Source organism: Staurois parvus, unplaced genomic scaffold (genome assembly GCF_062004578.1).
Source record: "Staurois parvus isolate SC_StPar_1 unplaced genomic scaffold, SC_StPar_1.0 ptg002292l, whole genome shotgun sequence".
Lineage (NCBI taxonomy): Eukaryota > Metazoa > Chordata > Amphibia > Anura > Ranidae > Staurois > Staurois parvus.
The window spans coordinates 215,791-235,000 of NW_028320088.1; the positions used below are offsets into that span (position 1 = coordinate 215,791).

The window sequence follows — 19,210 nt, forward strand, 5'->3', positions numbered from 1 at the left end:
GGCGAATATTCAATCGTTCGCTGCATTTTGAGTCGGCTGATCCGGTCTGAACTCCTTTTTAATTTTTAGAGACTCCTCTCGGACCCTTTCCCTGTGCACCCAGAGCATTCTGGGAGTTGTAGTCGTGTGGCTCTGTATGGGGGGAGGGCTCACCGTTGACCCACTTGGCACCAAGGCCCAATGAGCGTTCGATCCGATTCAGTGAGTAGTTCACCCGTAGAGCCCGAATCCACGGCTTTCATTGTACGTATCACCATGGCTGCCCACTGGCCAATAGCTGCAAGTCGTGTGTTTTGTGTTTCCTGTCTTGTGCCCTCCCCCCTTTCCCGCACCTCCGCCCACCGCGCATGCCGTGACCGCATGACCGCTTGCGAGCACAGGTAGTGTACGCCACCTTGGCCGTGGGAAGGCAAATCGATGTGTAGAATTTGTAGGAAATGACATAAACAATCTTTGTCCTCATGTACAGGGCTGTGTATGGAGTCCACGGCAGTAACGTGGCCCTCTCCACCTCGGATGGTTCCCTCAGCCAGAGTCTGGCTTAGCCATGCTGAGACACCAACTAGAGTCTCTGGTGGGGTCAGAGCGCTCTCTGTGTCCATTTGGGGAGGTTTGCCGTGACTAACTGTCCCGGAGATCCAATAGGAAGTGCGAGGGATTGTCTCCAAACTGAGGGAATTCTCTTCTTCCCTGTTTGGTAGATTTCTGCTCATTTCCTGCTCAAGTGTTTTAGACTTCCTATCACCTGGAAAATGGCCACCAAGGCCAAGAGAGTGCCTCAAAAGAATGCCCCCTTTCCATGAAATGTAGGAGAGCGCCTCAAAAGAATGCCCCCTTTCCATGAAATGTAGGAGAGCGCCTCAAAAGCATGTCCCTTTTCCATGAAATGTAGGAGAGCGCCTCAAAAGCATGTCCCTTTTCCATGAAATGTAGGAGAGCGCCTCAAAAGCATGTCCCTTTTCCATGAAATGTAGGAGAGCGCCTCAAAAGCATGCCTCCTTTCCATGAAATGTAGGAGAGCGCCTCAAAAGAATGCCCCTTTTCCATGAAATGTAGGAGAGCGCCTCAAAAGCATGTCCCTTTTCCATGAAATGTAGGAGAGCGCCTCAAAAGAATGCCCCTTTTCCATGAAATGTAGGAGAGCGCCTCAAAAGCATGTCCCTTTTCCATGAAATGTAGGAGAGCGCCTCAAAGCATGTCCCTTTTCCATGAAATGTAGGAGAGCGCCTCAAAAGAATGCCCCTTTTCCATGAAATGTAGGAGAGCGCCTCAAAAGCATGTCCCTTTTCCATGAAATGTAGGAGAGCGCCTCAAAAGCATGTCCCTTTTCCATGAAATGTAGGAGAGCGCCTCAAAGCATGTCCCTTTTCCATGAAATGTAGGAGAGCGCCTCAAAAGAATGCCCCTTTTCCATGAAATGTAGGAGAGCGCCTCAAAAGCATGTCCCTTTTCCATGAAATGTAGGAGAGCGCCTCAAAGCATGTCCCTTTTCCATGAAATGTAGGAGAGCGCCTCAAGCATGTCCCTTTTCCATGAAATGTAGGAGAGCGCCTCAAAAGCATGTCCCTTTTCCATGAAATGTAGGAGAGCGCCTCAAAAGCATGTCCCTTTAACATGAAATGTAGGAGAGCGCCTCAAAAGCATGTCCCTTTTCCATGAAATGTAGGAGAGCGCCTCAAAAGAATGCCTCCTTTCCCATGAAATGTAGGAGAGCGCCTCAAAAGAATGCCTCCTTTCCATGAAATGTAGGAGAGCGCCTCAAAAGAATGCCTCCTTTCCATGAAATGTAGGAGAGTGCCTCAAAAGCATGTCCCTTTTCCATGAAATGTAGGAGAGCGCCTCAAAAGCATGTCCCTTTTCCATGAAATGTAGGAGAGCGCCTCAAAAGCATGTCCCTTTTCCATGAAATGTAGGAGAGCGCCTCAAAAGCATGTCCCTTTTCCATGAAATGTAGGAGAGCGCCTCAAAAACATGTCCCTTTTCCATGAAATGTAGGAGAATGCCTCAAAAGCATGTCCCTTTTCCATGAAATGTAGGAGAGCGCCTCAAAAACATGTCCCTTTTCCATGAAATGTAGGAAATTGAAGCATGATGGAGGCTTCTAACCCTTCACCATGGTATCTGAAACTGAAGTGTGGTGTCCATGCTATCTCTAAGTGATGGTCAGCACAGCCGGTTGGGTAGTTATGAGAATTTCCCTCCCCTGGGTGCGTCCACTTGGCTCCCCCCTAATAACCCACCAATTTCCCGTGAGCTCTAATCCCAGCCGTGTCCTGCAAAGATGGCGGCCTCTCAGAGGAAATGCTGCTCCTCCTTTGATTCCAATGATGAAGGTTTGGTCTCCGATGATCCTCCCGATGTAACTCCTCTCCTTCCTATCTTCAGTGTGTCCCGTCATTGTCTTGTCCTCTGTGTGCCCCAACTGGCGGCCAATTATCGTCTGTCATTTGTCCCTTTTTTTTTGCTTTGTGTCCTAATTGTTGGTTTTTGGTGGCCCTGTATTGCCATTCATAAGAACACTTTCATCAGTGGCCACCAGACTCGGGTGGAGAAGCGGCCATGTCCAAGGCTACTAACATCGCCGCTCACTTTTTGTTCTTGTTTTTTTCAAGTTTTTAGTTCCTGAAATCTTTGTTGGAATAGATACAACTGCAAAACGTCTTGTCCCTCCTCCATTCTCCTTTTTTCTTTTTTTTTTTTTTTTTGATCAGCCAATCAGAAGTCAAATCTTGGCCACATCCACTGCAATCTCTACAATCTTTATACAACCTTTTCAAATCCACCAAATGCATGTGGTAGAAGCCTAACCAAACTCCAAGCGGGCTTTCATAGCACGTGGCTCTTGGTAGATCTGAAGTAAATTGTACAAACGGAATGCATGGTGATGGCCAGTTTTGGAGGCCCAGTTTTGGAGGCTTCCTAGGCGATCCATGGACTGCGGTGCGCTTCGGTGGAGAACATTTCAACAGGAAAATGGGTGGAATCAAATTAGTTTGTCCTCCTTGCATGTAGAGGGCACCACTGTCAATGCTTTTAACATTTTCCTCTCTGCACTAATGAAATCATGGGGAGGGGGGAGGGGACTAATCCCACTTCGTGTTTGTGAAGGTTCTCCTTGATCCAGGTTCATGGTGTATCTGGTATTTGTTAGTCTCATTCAACTGGCCTTCTTCTGTGAGGAAGTATGCATGGGTGCTACTAACTGAATTTATGAGCTGAAGGTGTAAATTGTTAGAGACGTTCAAATGGCATTATAAGTGGAAGACAAATGGCGTTGAAGACCTCCACCCCTGTTCAATGGTGGTGGTTCCATTTTGACATAGATGAACACTTTCATGCCACTTTTAATCCAATTCTCCTGTTTGTCCAATATGTGCGCCTGAAAATAATGTCCCTTTTCCTCATGGTATCAGAGATCACCTCAGAAGAATGGCCCGTTTCGTCATGGTATGGGAGAACACCTCAGAAGAATGGCCCGTTTCCTCATGGTATGGGAGAACACCTCAGAAGAATGGCCCGTTTCCTCATAGTATCAGAGAACACCTCAGAAGAATGGCCCGTTTCCTCATGGTATGGGAGAACACCTCAGAAGAATGGCCCGTTTCCTCATGGTATGGGAGAACACCTCAGAAGAATGGCCCATTTCCTCATGGTATCGAAGAACACCTCAGAAGAATGGCCCTTGTTCTCGTGGTATCGGAGAACACCTCAGAAGAATGGCCCGTTTCCTCATGGTATGGGAGAACACCTCAGAAGAATGGCCCGTTTCCTCATGGTATGGGAGAACACCTCAGAAGAATGGCCCGTTTCCTCATGGTATGGGAGAACACCTCAGAAGAATGGCCCATTTCCTCATGGTATCAAAGAACACCTCAGAAGAATGGCCCTTGTTCTCATGGCATCGGAGAACACCTCAGAAGAATGGCCCTTTTCCTCATGGTATCGAAGAACACCTCAGAAGAATGGCCCTTGTTCTCATGGCATCGGAGAACACCTCAGAAGAATGGCCCTTTTCCTCATGGTATCGAAGAACACCTCAGAAGAATGGCCCTTGTTCTCATGGTATCGGAGAACACCTCAGAAGAATGGCCCGTTTCCTCATGGTATGGGAGAACACCTCAGAAGAATGGCCCTTTTCCTCATGGTATGGGAGAACACCTCAGAAGAATGGCCCTTTTCCTCATGGTATGGGAGAACACCTCAGAAGAATGGCCCTTTTCCTCATGGTATCGGAGAACACCTCAGAAGAATGGCCCTTTTCCTCATGGTATCGGAGAACACCTCAGAAGAATGGCCCTTTTCCTCATGGTATCGGAGAGCACCTCAGAAGAATGGCCCTTTTCCTCATGGCATCGGAGAACACCTCAGAAGAATGGCCCGTTTCGTCATGGTATGGGAGAACACCTCAGAAGAATGGCCCGTTTCCTCATGGTATGGGAGAACACCTCAGAAGAATGGCCCGTTTCCTCATAGTATCAGAGAACACCTCAGAAGAATGGCCCGTTTCCTCATGGTATGGGAGAACACCTCAGAAGAATGGCCCTTGTTCTCGTGGTATCGGAGAACACCTCAGAAGAATGGCCCTTGTTCTCATGGCATCGGAGAACACCTCAGAAGAATGGCCCTTTTCCTCATGGTATCGAAGAACACCTCAGAAGAATGGCCCTTGTTCTCATGGTATGGGAGAACACCTCAGAAGAATGGCCCGTTTCCTCATGGTATGGGAGAACACCTCAGAAGAATGGCCCTTTTCCTCATGGTATGGGAGAACACCTCAGAAGAATGGCCCTTTTCCTCATGGTATGGGAGAACACCTCAGAAGAATGGCCCTTTTCCTCATGGTATGGGAGAACACCTCAGAAGAATGGCCCTTTTCCTCATGGTATCGGAGAGCACCTCAGAAGAATGGCCCTTTTCCTCATGGTATCGGAGAACACCTCAGAAGAATGGCCCGTTTCGTCATGGTATGGGAGAACACCTCAGAAAAATGGCCCGTTTCCTCATGGTATGGGAGAACACCTCAGAAGAATGGCCCGTTTCCTCATAGTATCAGAGAACACCTCAGAAGAATGGCCCGTTTCCTCATGGTATGGGAGAACACCTCAGAAGAATGGCCCGTTTCCTCATGGTATGGGAGAACACCTCAGAAGAATGGCCCATTTCCTCATGGTATCGAAGAACACCTCAGAAGAATGGCCCTTGTTCTCATGGTATCGGAGAACACCTCGAAGAATGGCCCGTTTCCTCATGGTATCGGAGGACACCTCAGAAGAATGGCCCGATTCCTCATGGTGTCGAAGAGCACCTCAGAAGAATGGCCCGATTCCTCATGGTATCGGAGAGCACCTCAGAGGAATGGCCCTTTTCCTCATGGTATTGGAGAACACCTCAGAAGAATGGCCCGTTTCCTCATGGTGTCGGAGAACACCTCAGAAGAATGGCCCGATTCCTCATGGTGTCGGAGAGCACCTCAGAAGAATGGCCCTTTTCCTCATGGTATTGGAGAACACCTCAGAAGAATGGCCCTTGTTCTCAAAGTGCCAGAGAACAACTTAGAAGAATGGCCACTTTCCATGAAATGTAGGAGAACACCTCAAAAGGATGTGTTTTTTTTCCTTGAAGTATTGGGAAATACTCCAACAGAATGTCCCTTTTCCTTGACGTGTAAAAGAGCATCTCAAAGAATGTCCCTTTTCCTCAAAGTGTTGGAGAACACCTCAGAAGAATGTTCCTTTTCCTTGAATTGCAGGAAAACACCTAAAAAGAATTCCCCTTTTCCATGAAATGCAGGAGAACACCTCAGAAGAATGGTCCTTTTTCCTTTAAATGTAGAACGCCTCAAAAGAATGTCCCTTTTTCCATGAAGCATAGGAGAGCACCTCAAAAGAATGCCCCTTTTCCACAAAATGTAGGAGAGCGCCTCAAAAGAATGCCCCTTTTCCACGAAATGTAGGAGAGCGCCTCAAAAGAATGTCCCTTTTCCACGAAATGTAGGAGAGCGCCTCAAAAGCATGTCCCTTTTCCACAAAATGTAGGAGAGCGCCTCAAAAGAAAGTTCCTTTTCCATGAAACGTAGGAGAGCGCCTCAAAAGCATGTCCCTTTTCCACAAAATGTAGGAGAGCTCCTCAAAAGCATGTCCCTTTTCCACAAAATGTAGGAGAACGCCTCAAAAGCATGTCCCTTTTCCACGAAATGTAGGAGAGCGCCTCAAAAGAAAGTTCCTTTTCCATGAAATGTAGGAGAGCGCCTCAAAAGAAAGTTCCTTTTCCATGAAATGTAGGAGAGCGCCTCAAAAGAAAGTTCCTTTTCCATGAAATGTAGGAGAGCGCCTCAAAAGAATGTCCCTTTTCCTCGAAGTGTAGGAGAGCGCCTCAAAAGAATGCCCCTTTTCCATGAAATGTAGGAGAGCTCCTCAAAAGCATGTCCCTTTTCCACGAAATGTAGGAGAGCGCCTCAAAAGAAAGTTCCTTTTCCATGAAATGTAGGAGAGCGCCTCAAGCATGTCCCTTTTCCACAAAATGTAGGAGAGCTCCTCAAAAGCATGTCCCTTTTCCACAAAATGTAGGAGAACGCCTCAAAAGCATGCCCCTTTTCCACGAAATGTAGGAGAGCGCCTCAAAAGAAAGTTCCTTTTCCATGAAATGTAGGAGAGCGCCTCAAAAAAAAGTTCCTTTTCCATGAAATGTAGGAGAGCGCCTCAAAAGAATGTCCCTTTTCCTCGAAGTGTAGGAGAGTGCCTCAAAAGAATGCCCCTTTTCCATGAAACGTAGGAGAGTGCCTCAAAAGAATGCCCCTTTTCCATGAAACGTAGGAGAGCGCCTCAAAAGCATGTCCCTTTTCCATGAAATGTAGGAGAGCTCCTCAAAAGCATGTCCCTTTTCCACGAAATGTAGGAGAGCGCCTCAAAAGAATGTCCCTTTTCCACAAAATGTAGGAGAGCTCCTCAAAAGCATGTCCCTTTTCCACGAAATGTAGGAGAGCTCCTCAAAAGCATGTCCCTTTTCCACGAAATGTAGGAGAGCGCCTCAAAAGAAAGTTCCTTTTCCACGAAATGTAGGAGAGCGCCTCAAAAGAAAGTTCCTTTTCCACGAAATGTAGGAGAGCGCCTCAAAAGAAAGTTCCTTTTCCATGAAATGTAGGAGAGCGCCTCAAAAGAAAGTTCCTTTTCCACGAAATGTAGGAGAGCGCCTCAAAAGAAAGTTCCTTTTCCATGAAATGTAGGAGAATGCCTCAGAAGAATGTTCCTTTTCCATGAAATGTAGGAGAGCGCCTCAAAAGAAAGTTCCTTTTCCATGAAATGTAGGAGAGCTCCTCAAAAGCATGTCCCTTTTCCACGAAATGTAGGAGAGCGCCTCAAAAGAAAGTTCCTTTTCCACGAAATGTAGGAGAGCGCCTCAAAAGAAAGTTCCTTTTCCATGAAATGTAGGAGAGCGCCTCAAAAGAAAGTTCCTTTTCCACGAAATGTAGGAGAGCGCCTCAAAAGAAAGTTCCTTTTCCATGAAATGTAGGAGAGCGCCTCAAAAGAAAGTTCCTTTTCCATGAAATGTAGGAGAATGCCTCAGAAGAATGTTCCTTTTCCATGAAATGTAGGAGAGCGCCTCAAAAGAAAGTTCCTTTTCCATGAAATGTAGGAGAGCTCCTCAAAAGCATGTCCCTTTTCCACGAAATGTAGGAGAGCTCCTCAAAAGCATGTCCCTTTTCCACGAAATGTAGGAGAGCTCCTCAAAAGAATGTCCCTTTTCCACGAAATGTAGGAGAGCGCCTCAAAAGAAAGTTCCTTTTCCACGAAATGTAGGAGAGCGCCTCAAAAGAAAGTTCCTTTTCCATGAAATGTAGGAGAGCGCCTCAAAAGAAAGTTCCTTTTCCACGAAATGTAGGAGAGCGCCTCAAAAGAAAGTTCCTTTTCCATGAAATGTAGGAGAATGCCTCAGAAGAATGTCCCTTTTCCATGAAATGTAGGAGAATGCCTCAGAAGAATGTTCCTTTTCCATGAAATGTAGGAGAGCGCCTCAAAAGCATGTCCCTTTTCTACGAAACGTAGGAGAGCTCCTCAAAAGCATGTCCCTTTTCCATGAAATGTAGGAGAGCGCCTCAAAAGAAAGTTCCTTTTCCATGAAATGTAGGAGAGCGCCTCAAAAGAATGTCCCTTTTCCATGAAATGTAGGAGAGCGCCACAAAAAGTCCCTTTTCCTCGAAGTGTCGGAGAACAGATGAATCTTGTCCCGTCCATTCTTTTGAGACCAGTGAAGTCACATTTTGGACAGAGATGACGACTTGTTTGTAAGAGGCGTGAAATGGGCCATCTACATCCAACTGGAACCAACCTTTCCCGAACAACGATGGGAGCCTTCTACACCATCGGTCTTCCACGTGTAGTGCCGTCTTCTCCACCCAGCAATCTACCAATTTCCATCTTCAGCCATGACTAGAAGGGTCAGCACCTATGCAGAGACCTTAGGGTGGGACAACCTAACTAGAGGGTTCCACAACTTCCACACCTCCCGTCCTGTCCTTGGGACAATCAACATCTGCCTTGACACCTTCCATGGTGATTGGATGGAGGTGGCGGTGCCCGTTAGATATGAAGGTTGGGGCGTGCTCTGGACACGCCTCAGACGTGTTTTGGAGAAGCAACGAAATATCTTCAATGTTCCAGAACAAGTCCAGCTGAATGTGACCACCGACCAGCTACAGGTCCCGGGTGTGATCAGATGGGGCGATCGGTGTTGGTGTTCCTCAGATTTTCTGTTCTAAAATCATTGAACCCTGGATAGAGTTGGCCCGGGTTAGATCTTTCCGATTCGTATTATTACCCCCCCCCCCCCCCATTGAGGAGACCCTCTCACTTCCTGCATGGTCACCAGGACAAGAACCGAAGGCGCATCTCCTCAATGGGGACACCATAGCAGAACCTCTAACCCCGCCCGGCTCTGTCCATGCTTCACTTTCAATAAAACGTGTGATTGGATGATGGGAGGTTGGTTGGTGGCCTGTGATTGGTTGGAGTGTCCTTGTGCTGAGCGCAGGATGCTGTCTCCTGGTAGGTCCTCGGTGGTGGTTTTGAAGTGGATTGTGGGTAATCAGGGTGCTGGGGAAGGTGTCGTCGTACCTTGGTAAATGTCCTCACCGGGGAGTTCCATACAGTAAGGAACAGGAAGGGGTTCTTCGCAGCAAGAGCGATAGGAAGGGGTTCTTCGCAGCAAGAGCGATAGGAAGGGGTTCTTCGCAGCAAGAGCGATAGGAAGGGGTTCTTTGCAGTAAGAGCGATAGGAAGGGGTTCTTCGCAGCAAGAGCGATAGGAAGATGTTCTTTACAGTAAGAGCGATAGGAAGGGGTTCTTTACAGTAAGAGCGATAGGAAGGGGTTCTTTACAGTAAGAGCGAAAGGAAGGGGTTCTTTACAATGAGAGGAATAAGGAGTTCCATACAGTAAGGTAGAGGAAGGGGTTCTTTACAATAAGAGTGATAGTAAAGAGTTATTCATAGTAATAGCTGTAATAAAGGGATTATTTTCGATAAAAGTGGTAGAAGGGTTTCTTTCCAGCAAGCTAGTAGAAGAGGTTCTTTATAGTAAGAGCTGTAGTAAACGAGTTGTTTACAGTAAGAGCGTTAGGAAGGGTTTTTTTACGATAGGAGTGGAAGAAGGGTTCTTTACAGTAAGGTATAAGAGGTTCTTTACAGTAATAGCAATAGTAAAGGGTTCTTCATGGTAAGAGCTGTAATAAAGTGGTTCTTTACAATAGGAGTGGAAGAAGGGGTTCTTTACAGTAAGGTAGAAGAGGTTCTTTACAGTAATAGCATTAGTAAAGGGTTCTTCATGATAAGAGCTGTAGTAAAGGTTCCTTCATGGTAAGAGTTGTAGTAAAGGGTTCTTCATGGTAAGAGTTGTAGTAAAGGGTTCTTCATGGTAAGAGCTGTAGTAAAGGGTTCTTCATGGTAAGAGCTGTAGTAAAGGGTTCTTCATGGTAAGAGCTGTGATAAAGGGGTCCTTTACAATAGGACTGGAAGAAGGGATTCTTTACAGTAAGGTAGAAGAGGTTCTTAACAGTAATAGCAGTAGTAAAGGGTTCTTCATGGTAAGAGCTGTAGTAAAGGGTTCATTACAGTAAGAGTGATAGGAAGGGATTCTTCAAGCTGAAGAACGGGTCTTTTGCGAGTAGGAGTTGTTACTGAGCGATCTCCCTTTGGGGGGGGGCTTATTCTGGAACATGGCGACCCCGTAAGAGGTTTCCCTGTCCATCTTTCAGTGTAGTATGAGGGAGAGGACACCAGGCCACCCAGACAGTTCATATTGCAGACCAAGGCTTTTGGTGGGTGTTGTAGATGGTGGAAGGGTCCTGACATGAGCTTGGAGGGGGGGAGGGGCGTGATGGCGAATGCTTTTGAACCTGTTTTGCCTTTGGCCCCCGGCAGCCCGTCAGACTGGCCCCGGAGCGGGAGTTCATCAAGTCTCTCATGTCTATCGGGAAAAGGCTTGCCACCCTGCCCACCAAGGAGCAGAAGACTCACCGGCTCATCTCCGAACTGTCCCTGCTGAACCACAAGCTGCCGGCCCGCGTCTGGCTGCCCACCGCCGGCTTCGACCACCACGTGGTGCGCATCCCTCACACGCAGGCCGTCGTGCTCAACTCCAAGGACAAGGTGCGTGGGGCGGAGCCTCGGAGGGCGTTCACGTGTGATACACAAGGGGGTTCACCAAACACGCAAAGCAGGGTCCCCCATTGTGGGAGGAGCAGAGACACAACTACTGGGGGAAATTCCCCATTGTGGGAGGGGCAGAGACACAAAATACTGGGGGAAATTCCCCATTGTGGGAGGGGCAGAGACACAAACTACTGGAGAGAAATCTCCCCATTGTGGGAGGGGCAGAGACACAAACTACTGGAGGGAAATCTCCCCATTGTGGGAGGGGCAGAGACACAACTACTGGGGGAAATTCCCCATTGTGGGAGGGGCAGAGACACAAACTACTGGGGGATAATCTCCCCATTGTGGGAGGGGCAGAGACACAAACTACTGGGAGGAAATCTCCCCATTGTGGGAGGGGCAGAGACACAAACTACTGGGAGAAATCTCCCCATTGTGGGAGGGGCAGAGACAAACTACTGGGGGGTAATCTCATTGTGGGAGGGGCAGAGACGCAAACTAGTGGGGGGAAATCTCCCCATTGTGGGAGGGGCAGAGACACAACTACTGGGGGAAATTCCCCATTGTGGGAGGGGCAGAGACACAAACTAGTGGAGGGAAATCTCCCCATTGTGGGAGGGGCAGAGACACAAACCTACTGGAGAAAATCTACCCATTGTGGGAGGAGCAGAGACACAAACCTACTATGGAGAAATCTCCCCATTGTGGGAGGGGCAGAGACACAAACTACTGTAGGGAAATCTCCCCATTGTGGGAGGGGCAGAGACAAACTACTGGGAGGAAATCTCCCCACTGTGGGCGGGGCAGAGACACAAACCTACTATGGAGAAATCTCCCCATTGTGGGAGGGGCAGAGACACAAACCGACTATGGAGAAATCTCCCCATTGTGGGAGGGGCAGAGACACAAACCTACTATGGAGAAATCTCCCCATTGTGGGAGGGGCAGAGACACAAACTACTGTAGGGAAATCTCCCCATTGTGGGAGGGGCAGAGACAAACTACTGGAGGGAAATCTCCCCATTGTGGGAGGGGCAGAGACACAAACTACTGGAGGGAAATCTCCCCATTGTGGGAGGGACAGAGAAACCAACTACTAGGGGAAATTGCCCCATTGTGGGAGGGGCAGAGAGACAAACCTACTGTTGGGAAATCTCCCCATTGTGGGAGGGGCAGAGACACAAACCTACTGGGGGGAAATCTCCCCATTGTGGGAGGGGCAGAGACACAAACCTACTGGAGGGAAATCTCCCCATTGTGGGAGGGGCAGAGACACAAACCAGAGCCTATCACCATTTAGAAGTTCTCCTTGTAGGCTCCATATTTGATCTACGTGGAGGTTCTTGAGTGTGAGAACTTCGAGACATCTATGGTCCCGACCCGCATTCCCGAGAACCGCATCCGCAGCACGCGCTCGGTGGAGAATCTTCCGGAGTGCGGCATCACTCACGAGCAGAGAGCCAGCAGCTTCACGACGGTGCCCAATTACGACAACGACGACGAGGCCTGGTCGGTGGACGACATCGGCGAGCTGCAGGTAGAGGTGAGTGGCTCCCCGTAGAGTCAGGTCCCCGATTGCCCATTGTGGGTTCTCATCCCCGGAATGTTCTCTCTTGTCCTCCAGCTTCCCGAACTTCACACCAACAGCTGCGATAACATCTCCCAGTTCTCTGTGGACAGTATCACCAGCCAGGAGAGCAAGGAGCCCGTCTTTATCGCTGCCGGGGACATCCGGTGAGTGAACCAAGCTTGGACGGTAGGTGGCCAACTCTAGGGGTCTTCAGCCAACCAGAGCACTTCGACCTTTATAATACACGGCTCAAAGAAATGAAAGGACGTCTTTGTAATCCGAGTCGCATCAAGTCCATGAACTTCCTGGGATCTGGATCTGGTCAGGTAAGTAGCAGAGGGGGGTGGTAACCAGTTTCAGCTGCGTTGGTGTTCATGAAATCACCAACAGGTGCACTAGATGGGCAACAGTGAGACGACCCCCAAAACAGGAATGGTTTTACAGGTGAAATTGTTTTCCCTACTCCTCTTTTCTGACTGTTTTTCACTAGTTTGCATTTGGCTCGGGTCAGTGTCATTGCTGGTAGCATGAGGCCATACCTGGACCCTACAGAGGTTGTACAGGCAGTCCAACTCCTCCAGGATGGCACATCAATACCTGCCATTGCCAGAAGGTTTGCTGTGTCTCCCAGCACAGTCTCAAGAGCATGGAGGAGATTCCGGGAGACGAGAGCACGGAGGAGATTCCGGGAGACGAGAGCACGGAGGAGATTCCGGGAGACGAGAGCACGGAGGAGATTCCGGGAGACGAGATCACGGAGGAGATTCCGGGAGACGAGATCACGGAGGAGATTCCCGGAGACGAGATCACGGAGGAGATTCCGGGAGACGAGATCACGGAGGAGATTCCGGGAGACGAGATCACGGAGGAGATTCCGGGAGACGAGATCACGGAGGAGATTCCGGGAGACGAGATCACGGAGGAGATTCCGGGAGACGAGATCACGGAGGAGATTCCGGGAGACGAGATCACGGAGGAGATTCCGGGAGACGAGAGCATGGAGGAGGTTCCGGGAGACAGGCGGTTCCTCTAGGAGAGCTGGACAGGGTCATAGAAGGTCCTCAACCCATCAGCAGGACCGGTATCTGCTCCTTTGTACAAGGAGGACCAGGATGAGCCCTGCCAGAGCCCTACAAAATGACCTCCAGCAGGCCACTGGTGGGAATGTCTGACGAAACAATCAGAAACAGACTTCATGAGGGTGGTCTGAGGGCCCGACGTCCTCTAGTGGGCCCTGTGCTCACTGCGCGGTACCATAGAGCTGGATTGGCATTGGCCATTGAACCCCAGAATTGGCAGGTCCACCACTGGCACCCTGTGCTTTTCACAGATGAGAGCAGGTTCCCCCTGAGCACATGTGACAGACGTGAAAGGGTCTGGAGAAGCCGTGGAGAACGTTCTGCTGCCTGTAACATGGTTCAGCATGACCATTCTGGTGGTGGGTCAGTGATGGTCTGGGGAGGCATATCCATGGAGGGACACACAGACCTCTACAGGACAGACAATGGACCCCTGACTGCCATTAGGTATGGGGATGAAATCCTTGGACCCATTGTCAGACCCTATGCTGGTGCAGTGGGTCCTGTGTTCCTCCTGGTGCTGTGGGCCCTGGGTTCCTCCTGGTGCGGTGGGCCCTGGGTTCCTCCTGGTGCGGTGGGCCCTGGGTTCCTCCTGGTGCGGTGGGCCCTGGGTTCCTCCTGGTGCGGTGGGCCCTGGGTTCCTCCTGGTGCGGTGGGCCCTGGGTTCCTCCTGGTGCGGTGGGCCCTGGGTTCCTCCTGGTGCGGTGGGCCCTGGGTTCCTCCTGGTGCGGTGGGCCCTGGGTTCCTCCTGCTGCGGTCGTTCCTGGGTTCCTCCTGGTGCGGTGGGTCCTGGGTTCCTCGTGGTGCGGTGGGTCCTGGGTTCCTCGTGGTGCGGTGGGTCCTGGGTTCCTCGTGGTGCGGTGGGTCCTGGGTTCCTCGTGGTGCGGTGGGTCCTGGGTTCCTCGTGGTGCGGTGGGCCCTGGGTTCCTCGTGGTGCGGTGGGCCCTGGGTTCCTCGTGGTGCGGTGGGCCCTGGGTTCCTCCTGGTGCGGTGGGCCCTGGGTTCCTCCTGGTGCGGTGGGTCCCGTGTTCCTCCTGGTGCAGGACAATGCCCGGCCTCATGTGGGAAAAGTATGCAGGCAGTTCCTGGAGGATGAAGGAATTGATACCATTGAATGGCCCCCACGCTCGCCTGACCTAAATCCAATAGAACCCCTCTGGGATGTCATGTTTCGGTCCATCCGATGCCTCCAGGTTGCACCTCAGACTGTCCAGGAGCTCAGTGATGTCCTGGTCCAGATCTGGGAGGAAATCCCCCAGGACACCATCCGTGGTCTCATTAGGACCCTCCCCCGACGTTGTCAGGCATGCATACAAGCACGTGGGGGCCACACAGACTACTGAGGACCATTCTGAGTTGCTGCAATGACATTTCATGGACTCGCCTGCTGCATCATTTCTTCACTTTGATTTTCGGGGTGTCTGTGAATTCAGTCCTCTGTAGGTCGATCATTTCCATCCAATGATGGGGCGTCCTTACGTTCCTCACCCATCCCCCGTCCATGTCAGTATAGAGATCCAGCAGGAGATTCCTCCCCATTGGGATCTGATGGGTTCTCAGAGTCTTCCTCTCATTGGTGGAGCCGTGTAGATATAAATGGTGGTGGAGACCCTTCCACATGAAGAACCCATTTTCTGGGGGTCTCCTTTAATTGGGTGTAGAAGGGGAGAACCGATCTGAAACTTCTCTGCATCTCCTGCAGGAGGCGACTGTCGGAGCAGCTGGCACACACCCCCACCACGTTCCGCAGAGATCCCGAGGACCCGTCCGCTGTAGCACTGAAGGAGCCCTGGGAGGAGAAAGTCAGGTGCGTGTTGGGGGCGGGGCCAGTGTGCCTTGTATGAGCGCCAGACTGTAGTGTGTACCTAACGTGACCTATCGTATCGCAGGAGGATCCGCGAGGGCTCCCCCTATGGTCACTTCCCCAACTGGAGGCTTCTCTCGGTCATCGTGAAATGTGGAGACGACCTGAGGCAGGAGCTGCTGGCCTATCAGGTCCTCAAACAGCTGCAGGTAATTGGGGGCGGGGAATGATTGCTCCCTCTACTGGAGAGGTGTGGTAATGGAGGGAGGGGAATGATTGCTCCCTCTACTGGAGAGGTGTGGTAATGGAGGGAGGGGAATGATTGCTCCCTCTACTGGAGAGGTGTGGTAATGGAGGGAGGGGAATGATTGCTCCCTCTACTGGAGAGGTGTGGTAATGGAGGGAGGGGAATGATTGCTCCCTCTACTGGAGAGGTGTGGTAATGGAGGGTGAAGAATGATTGCTCCCTCTACTGGAGAGGTGTGGTAATGGAGGGCGGGGAATGATTGCTCCCTCTACTGGAGAGGTGTGGTAATGGAGGGAGGGGAATGATTGCTCCCTCTACTGGAGAGGTGTGGTAATGGAGAGCGGGGAATGATTGCTCCCTCTGCTGGAGAGGTGTGGTAATGGAGGGTGAAGAATGATTGCTCCCTCTACTGGAGAGGTGTGGTAATGGAGGGTGAGGAATGATTGCTCCCTCTACTGGAGAGGTGTGGTAATGGAGGGTGAGGAATGATTGCTCCCTCTACTGGAGAGGTGTGGTAATGGAGGGTGAGGAATGATTGCTCCCTCTGCTGGAGAGGTGTGGTAATGGAGGGTGAGGAATGATTGCTCCCTCTACTGGAGAGGTGTGGTAATGGAGGGTGAGGAATGATTGCTCCCTCTACTGGAGAGGTGTGGTAATGGAGGGCGGGGAATGATTGCTCCCTCTACTGGAGAGGTGTGGTAATGGAGGGCGGGGAATGATTGCTCCCTCTACTGGAGAGGTGTGGTAATGGAGGGCGGGGAATGATTGCTCCCTCTACTGGAGAGGTGTGGTAATGGAGGGCGGGGAATGATTGCTCCCTCTGCTGGAGAGGTGTGGTAATGGAGGGTGAGGAATGATTGCTCCCTCTACTGGAGAGGTGTGGTAATGGATGGAGGGGGGTGATCGCTCCCTCTGCTGGAGAGGTGTGGTAGTGGAGGGCGGGGAATGATTGCTCCCTCTGCTGGAGAGGTGTGGTAGTGGAGGGCGGGGAATGATTGCTCCCTCTGCTGGAGAGGTGTGGTAGTGGAGGGCGGGGAATGATTGCTCCCTCTACTGGAGAGGTGTGGTAGTGGAGGGCGGGGAATGATTGCTCCCTCTACTGGAGAGGTGTGGTAATGGAGGGTGAGGAATGATTGCTCCCTCTGCAGGAGAGGTGTGGTAACAGAGGGAGGGGAATGATTGCTCCCTCTACTGGAGAGGTGTGGTAGTGGAGGGCGGGGAATGATTGCTCCCTCTGCTGGAGAGGTGTGGTAACAGAGGGCGGGGAATGATTGCTCCCTCTGCTGGAGAGGTGTGGTAATGGAGGATGAGGAATGATTGCTCCCTCTGCTGGAGAGGTGTGGTAGTGGAGGGTGAGGAATGATTGCTCCCTCTGCAGGAGAGGTGTGGTAATGGAGGGTGAGGAATGATTGCTCCCTCTGCTGGAGAGGTGTGGTAGTGGAGGGCGGGGAATGATTGCTCCCTCTGCTGGAGAGGTGTGGTAACAGAGGGCGGGGAATGATTGCTCCCTCTGCTGGAGAGGTGTGGTAGTGGAGGGCGGGGAATGATTGCTCCCTCTACTGGAGAGGTGTGGTAGTGGAGGGCGGGGAATGATTGCTCCCTCTGCTGGAGAGGTGTGGTAACGGAGGACGGGGAATGATTGCTCCCTCTACTGGAGAGGTGTGGTAATGGAGGGTGAGGAATGATTGCTCCCTCTACTGGAGAGGTGTGGTAATGGAGGGTGAGGAATGATTGCTCCCTCTACTGGAGAGGTGTGGTAATGGAGGGCGGGGAATGATTGCTCCCTCTACTGGAGAGGTGTGGTAATGGAGGGCGGGGAATGATTGCTCCCTCTACTGGAGAGGTGTGGTAATGGAGGGCGGGGAATGATTGCTCCCTCTGCTGGAGAGGTGTGGTAATGGAGAGCGGGGAATGATTGCTCCCTCTGCTGGAGAGGTGTGGTAATGGAGGGCGGGGAATGATTGCTCCCTCTGCTGGAGAGGTGTGGTAACAGAGGGCGGGGAATGATTGCTCCCTCTACTGGAGAGGTGTGGTAATGGAGGGCGGGGAATGACTGCTCCCTCTACTGGAGAGGTGTGGTAATGGAGGGTGGGGAATGATTGCTCCCTCTACTAGAGAGGTGTGGTAATGGAGGGTGGGGAATGATTGCTCCCTCTACTGGAGAGGTGTGGTAATGGAGGGCGGGGAATGATTGCTCCCTCTACTAGAGAGGTGTGGTAATGGAGGGTGAGGAATGATCGCTCCCTCTACTGGAGAGGTGTGGTAATGGAGGGCGGGGAATGACTGCTCCCTCTACTGGAGAGGTGTGGTAATGGAGGGCGGGGAATGATTGCTCCCTCTGCTGGAGAGGTGTGGTAATGGAGGGCGGGGAATGATTGCTCCCTCTACTGGAGAGGTGTGGTAATGGAGGGGAGGAATGATTGCTCCCTCTACTGGAGAGGTGTGGTAATGGAGGGGAGGAATGATTGCTCCCTCTACTGGAGAGGTGTGGTAATGGAGGGCGGGGGAATGATTGCTCCCTCTGCTGGAGAGGTGTGGTAATGGAGGGCGGGGAATGATTGCTCCCTCTACTGGAGAGGTGTGGTAATGGAGAGCGGGGAATGATTGCTCCCTCTGCTGGAGAGGTGTGGTAATGGAGGGCGGGGAATGATTGCTCCTCTGCTGGAGAGGTGTGGTAATGGAGGGTGAGGAATGATTGCTCCCTCTGCTGGAGAGGTGTGGTAATGGAGGGAGGGGAATGATTGCTCCCTCTGCTGGAGAGGTGTGGTAGTGGAGGGCGGGGAATGATTGCTCCCTCTGCTGGAGAGGTGTGGTAACAGAGGGCGGGGAATGATTGCTCCCTCTGCTGGAGAGGTGTGGTAATGGAGGGGAGGAATGATTGCTCCCTCTACTGGAGAGGTGTGGTAACAGAGGGCGGGGAATGATTGCACCCTCCCGGTTGGCGATGATTCCAGCAGACGAGGCAAAGGCTGAATGGACTGTTGTCCTGCACTAATCTCCATCTCCTCTCTCCTGCAGTCCATATGGGAGACGGAGCGTGTTCCTCTGTGGATCCGGCCATACAAGATCCTGGTGATCTCGGCGGACAGCGGTATGATAGAGCCGGTGGTCAATGCCGTGTCCATCCATCAGGTGAAGAAGCAGTCCCAGCTGTCTCTTCTGGATTATTTCCTCCAGGAACACGGCAGCTACACCACCGAAGCCTTCCTGACCGCGCAACGCAACTTCGTACAGAGCTGTGCCGGGTACTGCCTGGTCTGCTACCTTCTGCAGGTCAAAGACAGGTGAGAGATCCCAAGGGACCCACCTGGGGGAGGGGCATAGGCAGGGGTGGACTGACCATTGGAAACTCAGGCACGGCTCGAGGGCCCGGGGTCAGTAAGGGGCCCCATGAAATGCCCCTGGTACCTTTTTCATAGGCTTTTTTGAGTTTAGGAAAGGACACAGGGGCCCCATGATCCCCTATGCCCGGGGGGCCCCATGAGCTGTCAGTCCGCCCCTGGACATAGGGAGGGCTTAGTGCCCAGGATAGGCCGGGGGGTTGGAGGAGGCAGGGATACAGGTCTGGGGGACTATAAAGTGGTGGTAAAAGATCGGTGCACTACAGGAGGTTGGGCCAGGACTGGCAGGTTTCTCTTTTTTCTTTGCCCACCATTAATATGCTCTTGGGATATGAGGGGGCGGAGTCTGTGATTTCCTACCGACTCAAGCTCGCACAGACCCCGCCTCCTCATATCTCATAGAGCAATATTAATGGCGGCGTCTGTGCGAGCTTGACTGGTAGGAAATCACAGACTCCGCCCCCTCATATCCCAAGTTCACATCAAAGGCCAATCAGTTTGAAGCCATCATATATGTTGTTC

General features: G+C 51.3%; 1 protein-coding gene across 1 annotated transcript in view; it reads left to right on the top strand.

The window, feature by feature from the left end:
* The window catches only part of PI4KB (phosphatidylinositol 4-kinase beta), a gene marked incomplete at its 3' end in the record, with an annotated part of 37,958 nt that extends 19,327 nt beyond the window's left edge, over positions 1-18,631 (top strand). Inside the window, exons 4-9 of the mRNA XM_089665662.1 lie at positions 10,414-10,641; positions 11,963-12,190; positions 12,272-12,381; positions 14,999-15,103; positions 15,186-15,309; positions 18,366-18,631. Of these exons, the coding sequence (XP_089521788.1) occupies positions 10,414-10,641; positions 11,963-12,190; positions 12,272-12,381; positions 14,999-15,103; positions 15,186-15,309; positions 18,366-18,631 (1,061 nt within the window). The remainder of the gene's footprint in view (positions 1-10,413; positions 10,642-11,962; positions 12,191-12,271; positions 12,382-14,998; positions 15,104-15,185; positions 15,310-18,365) is intronic.
* Positions 18,632-19,210: the final 579 nt, after the last annotated feature.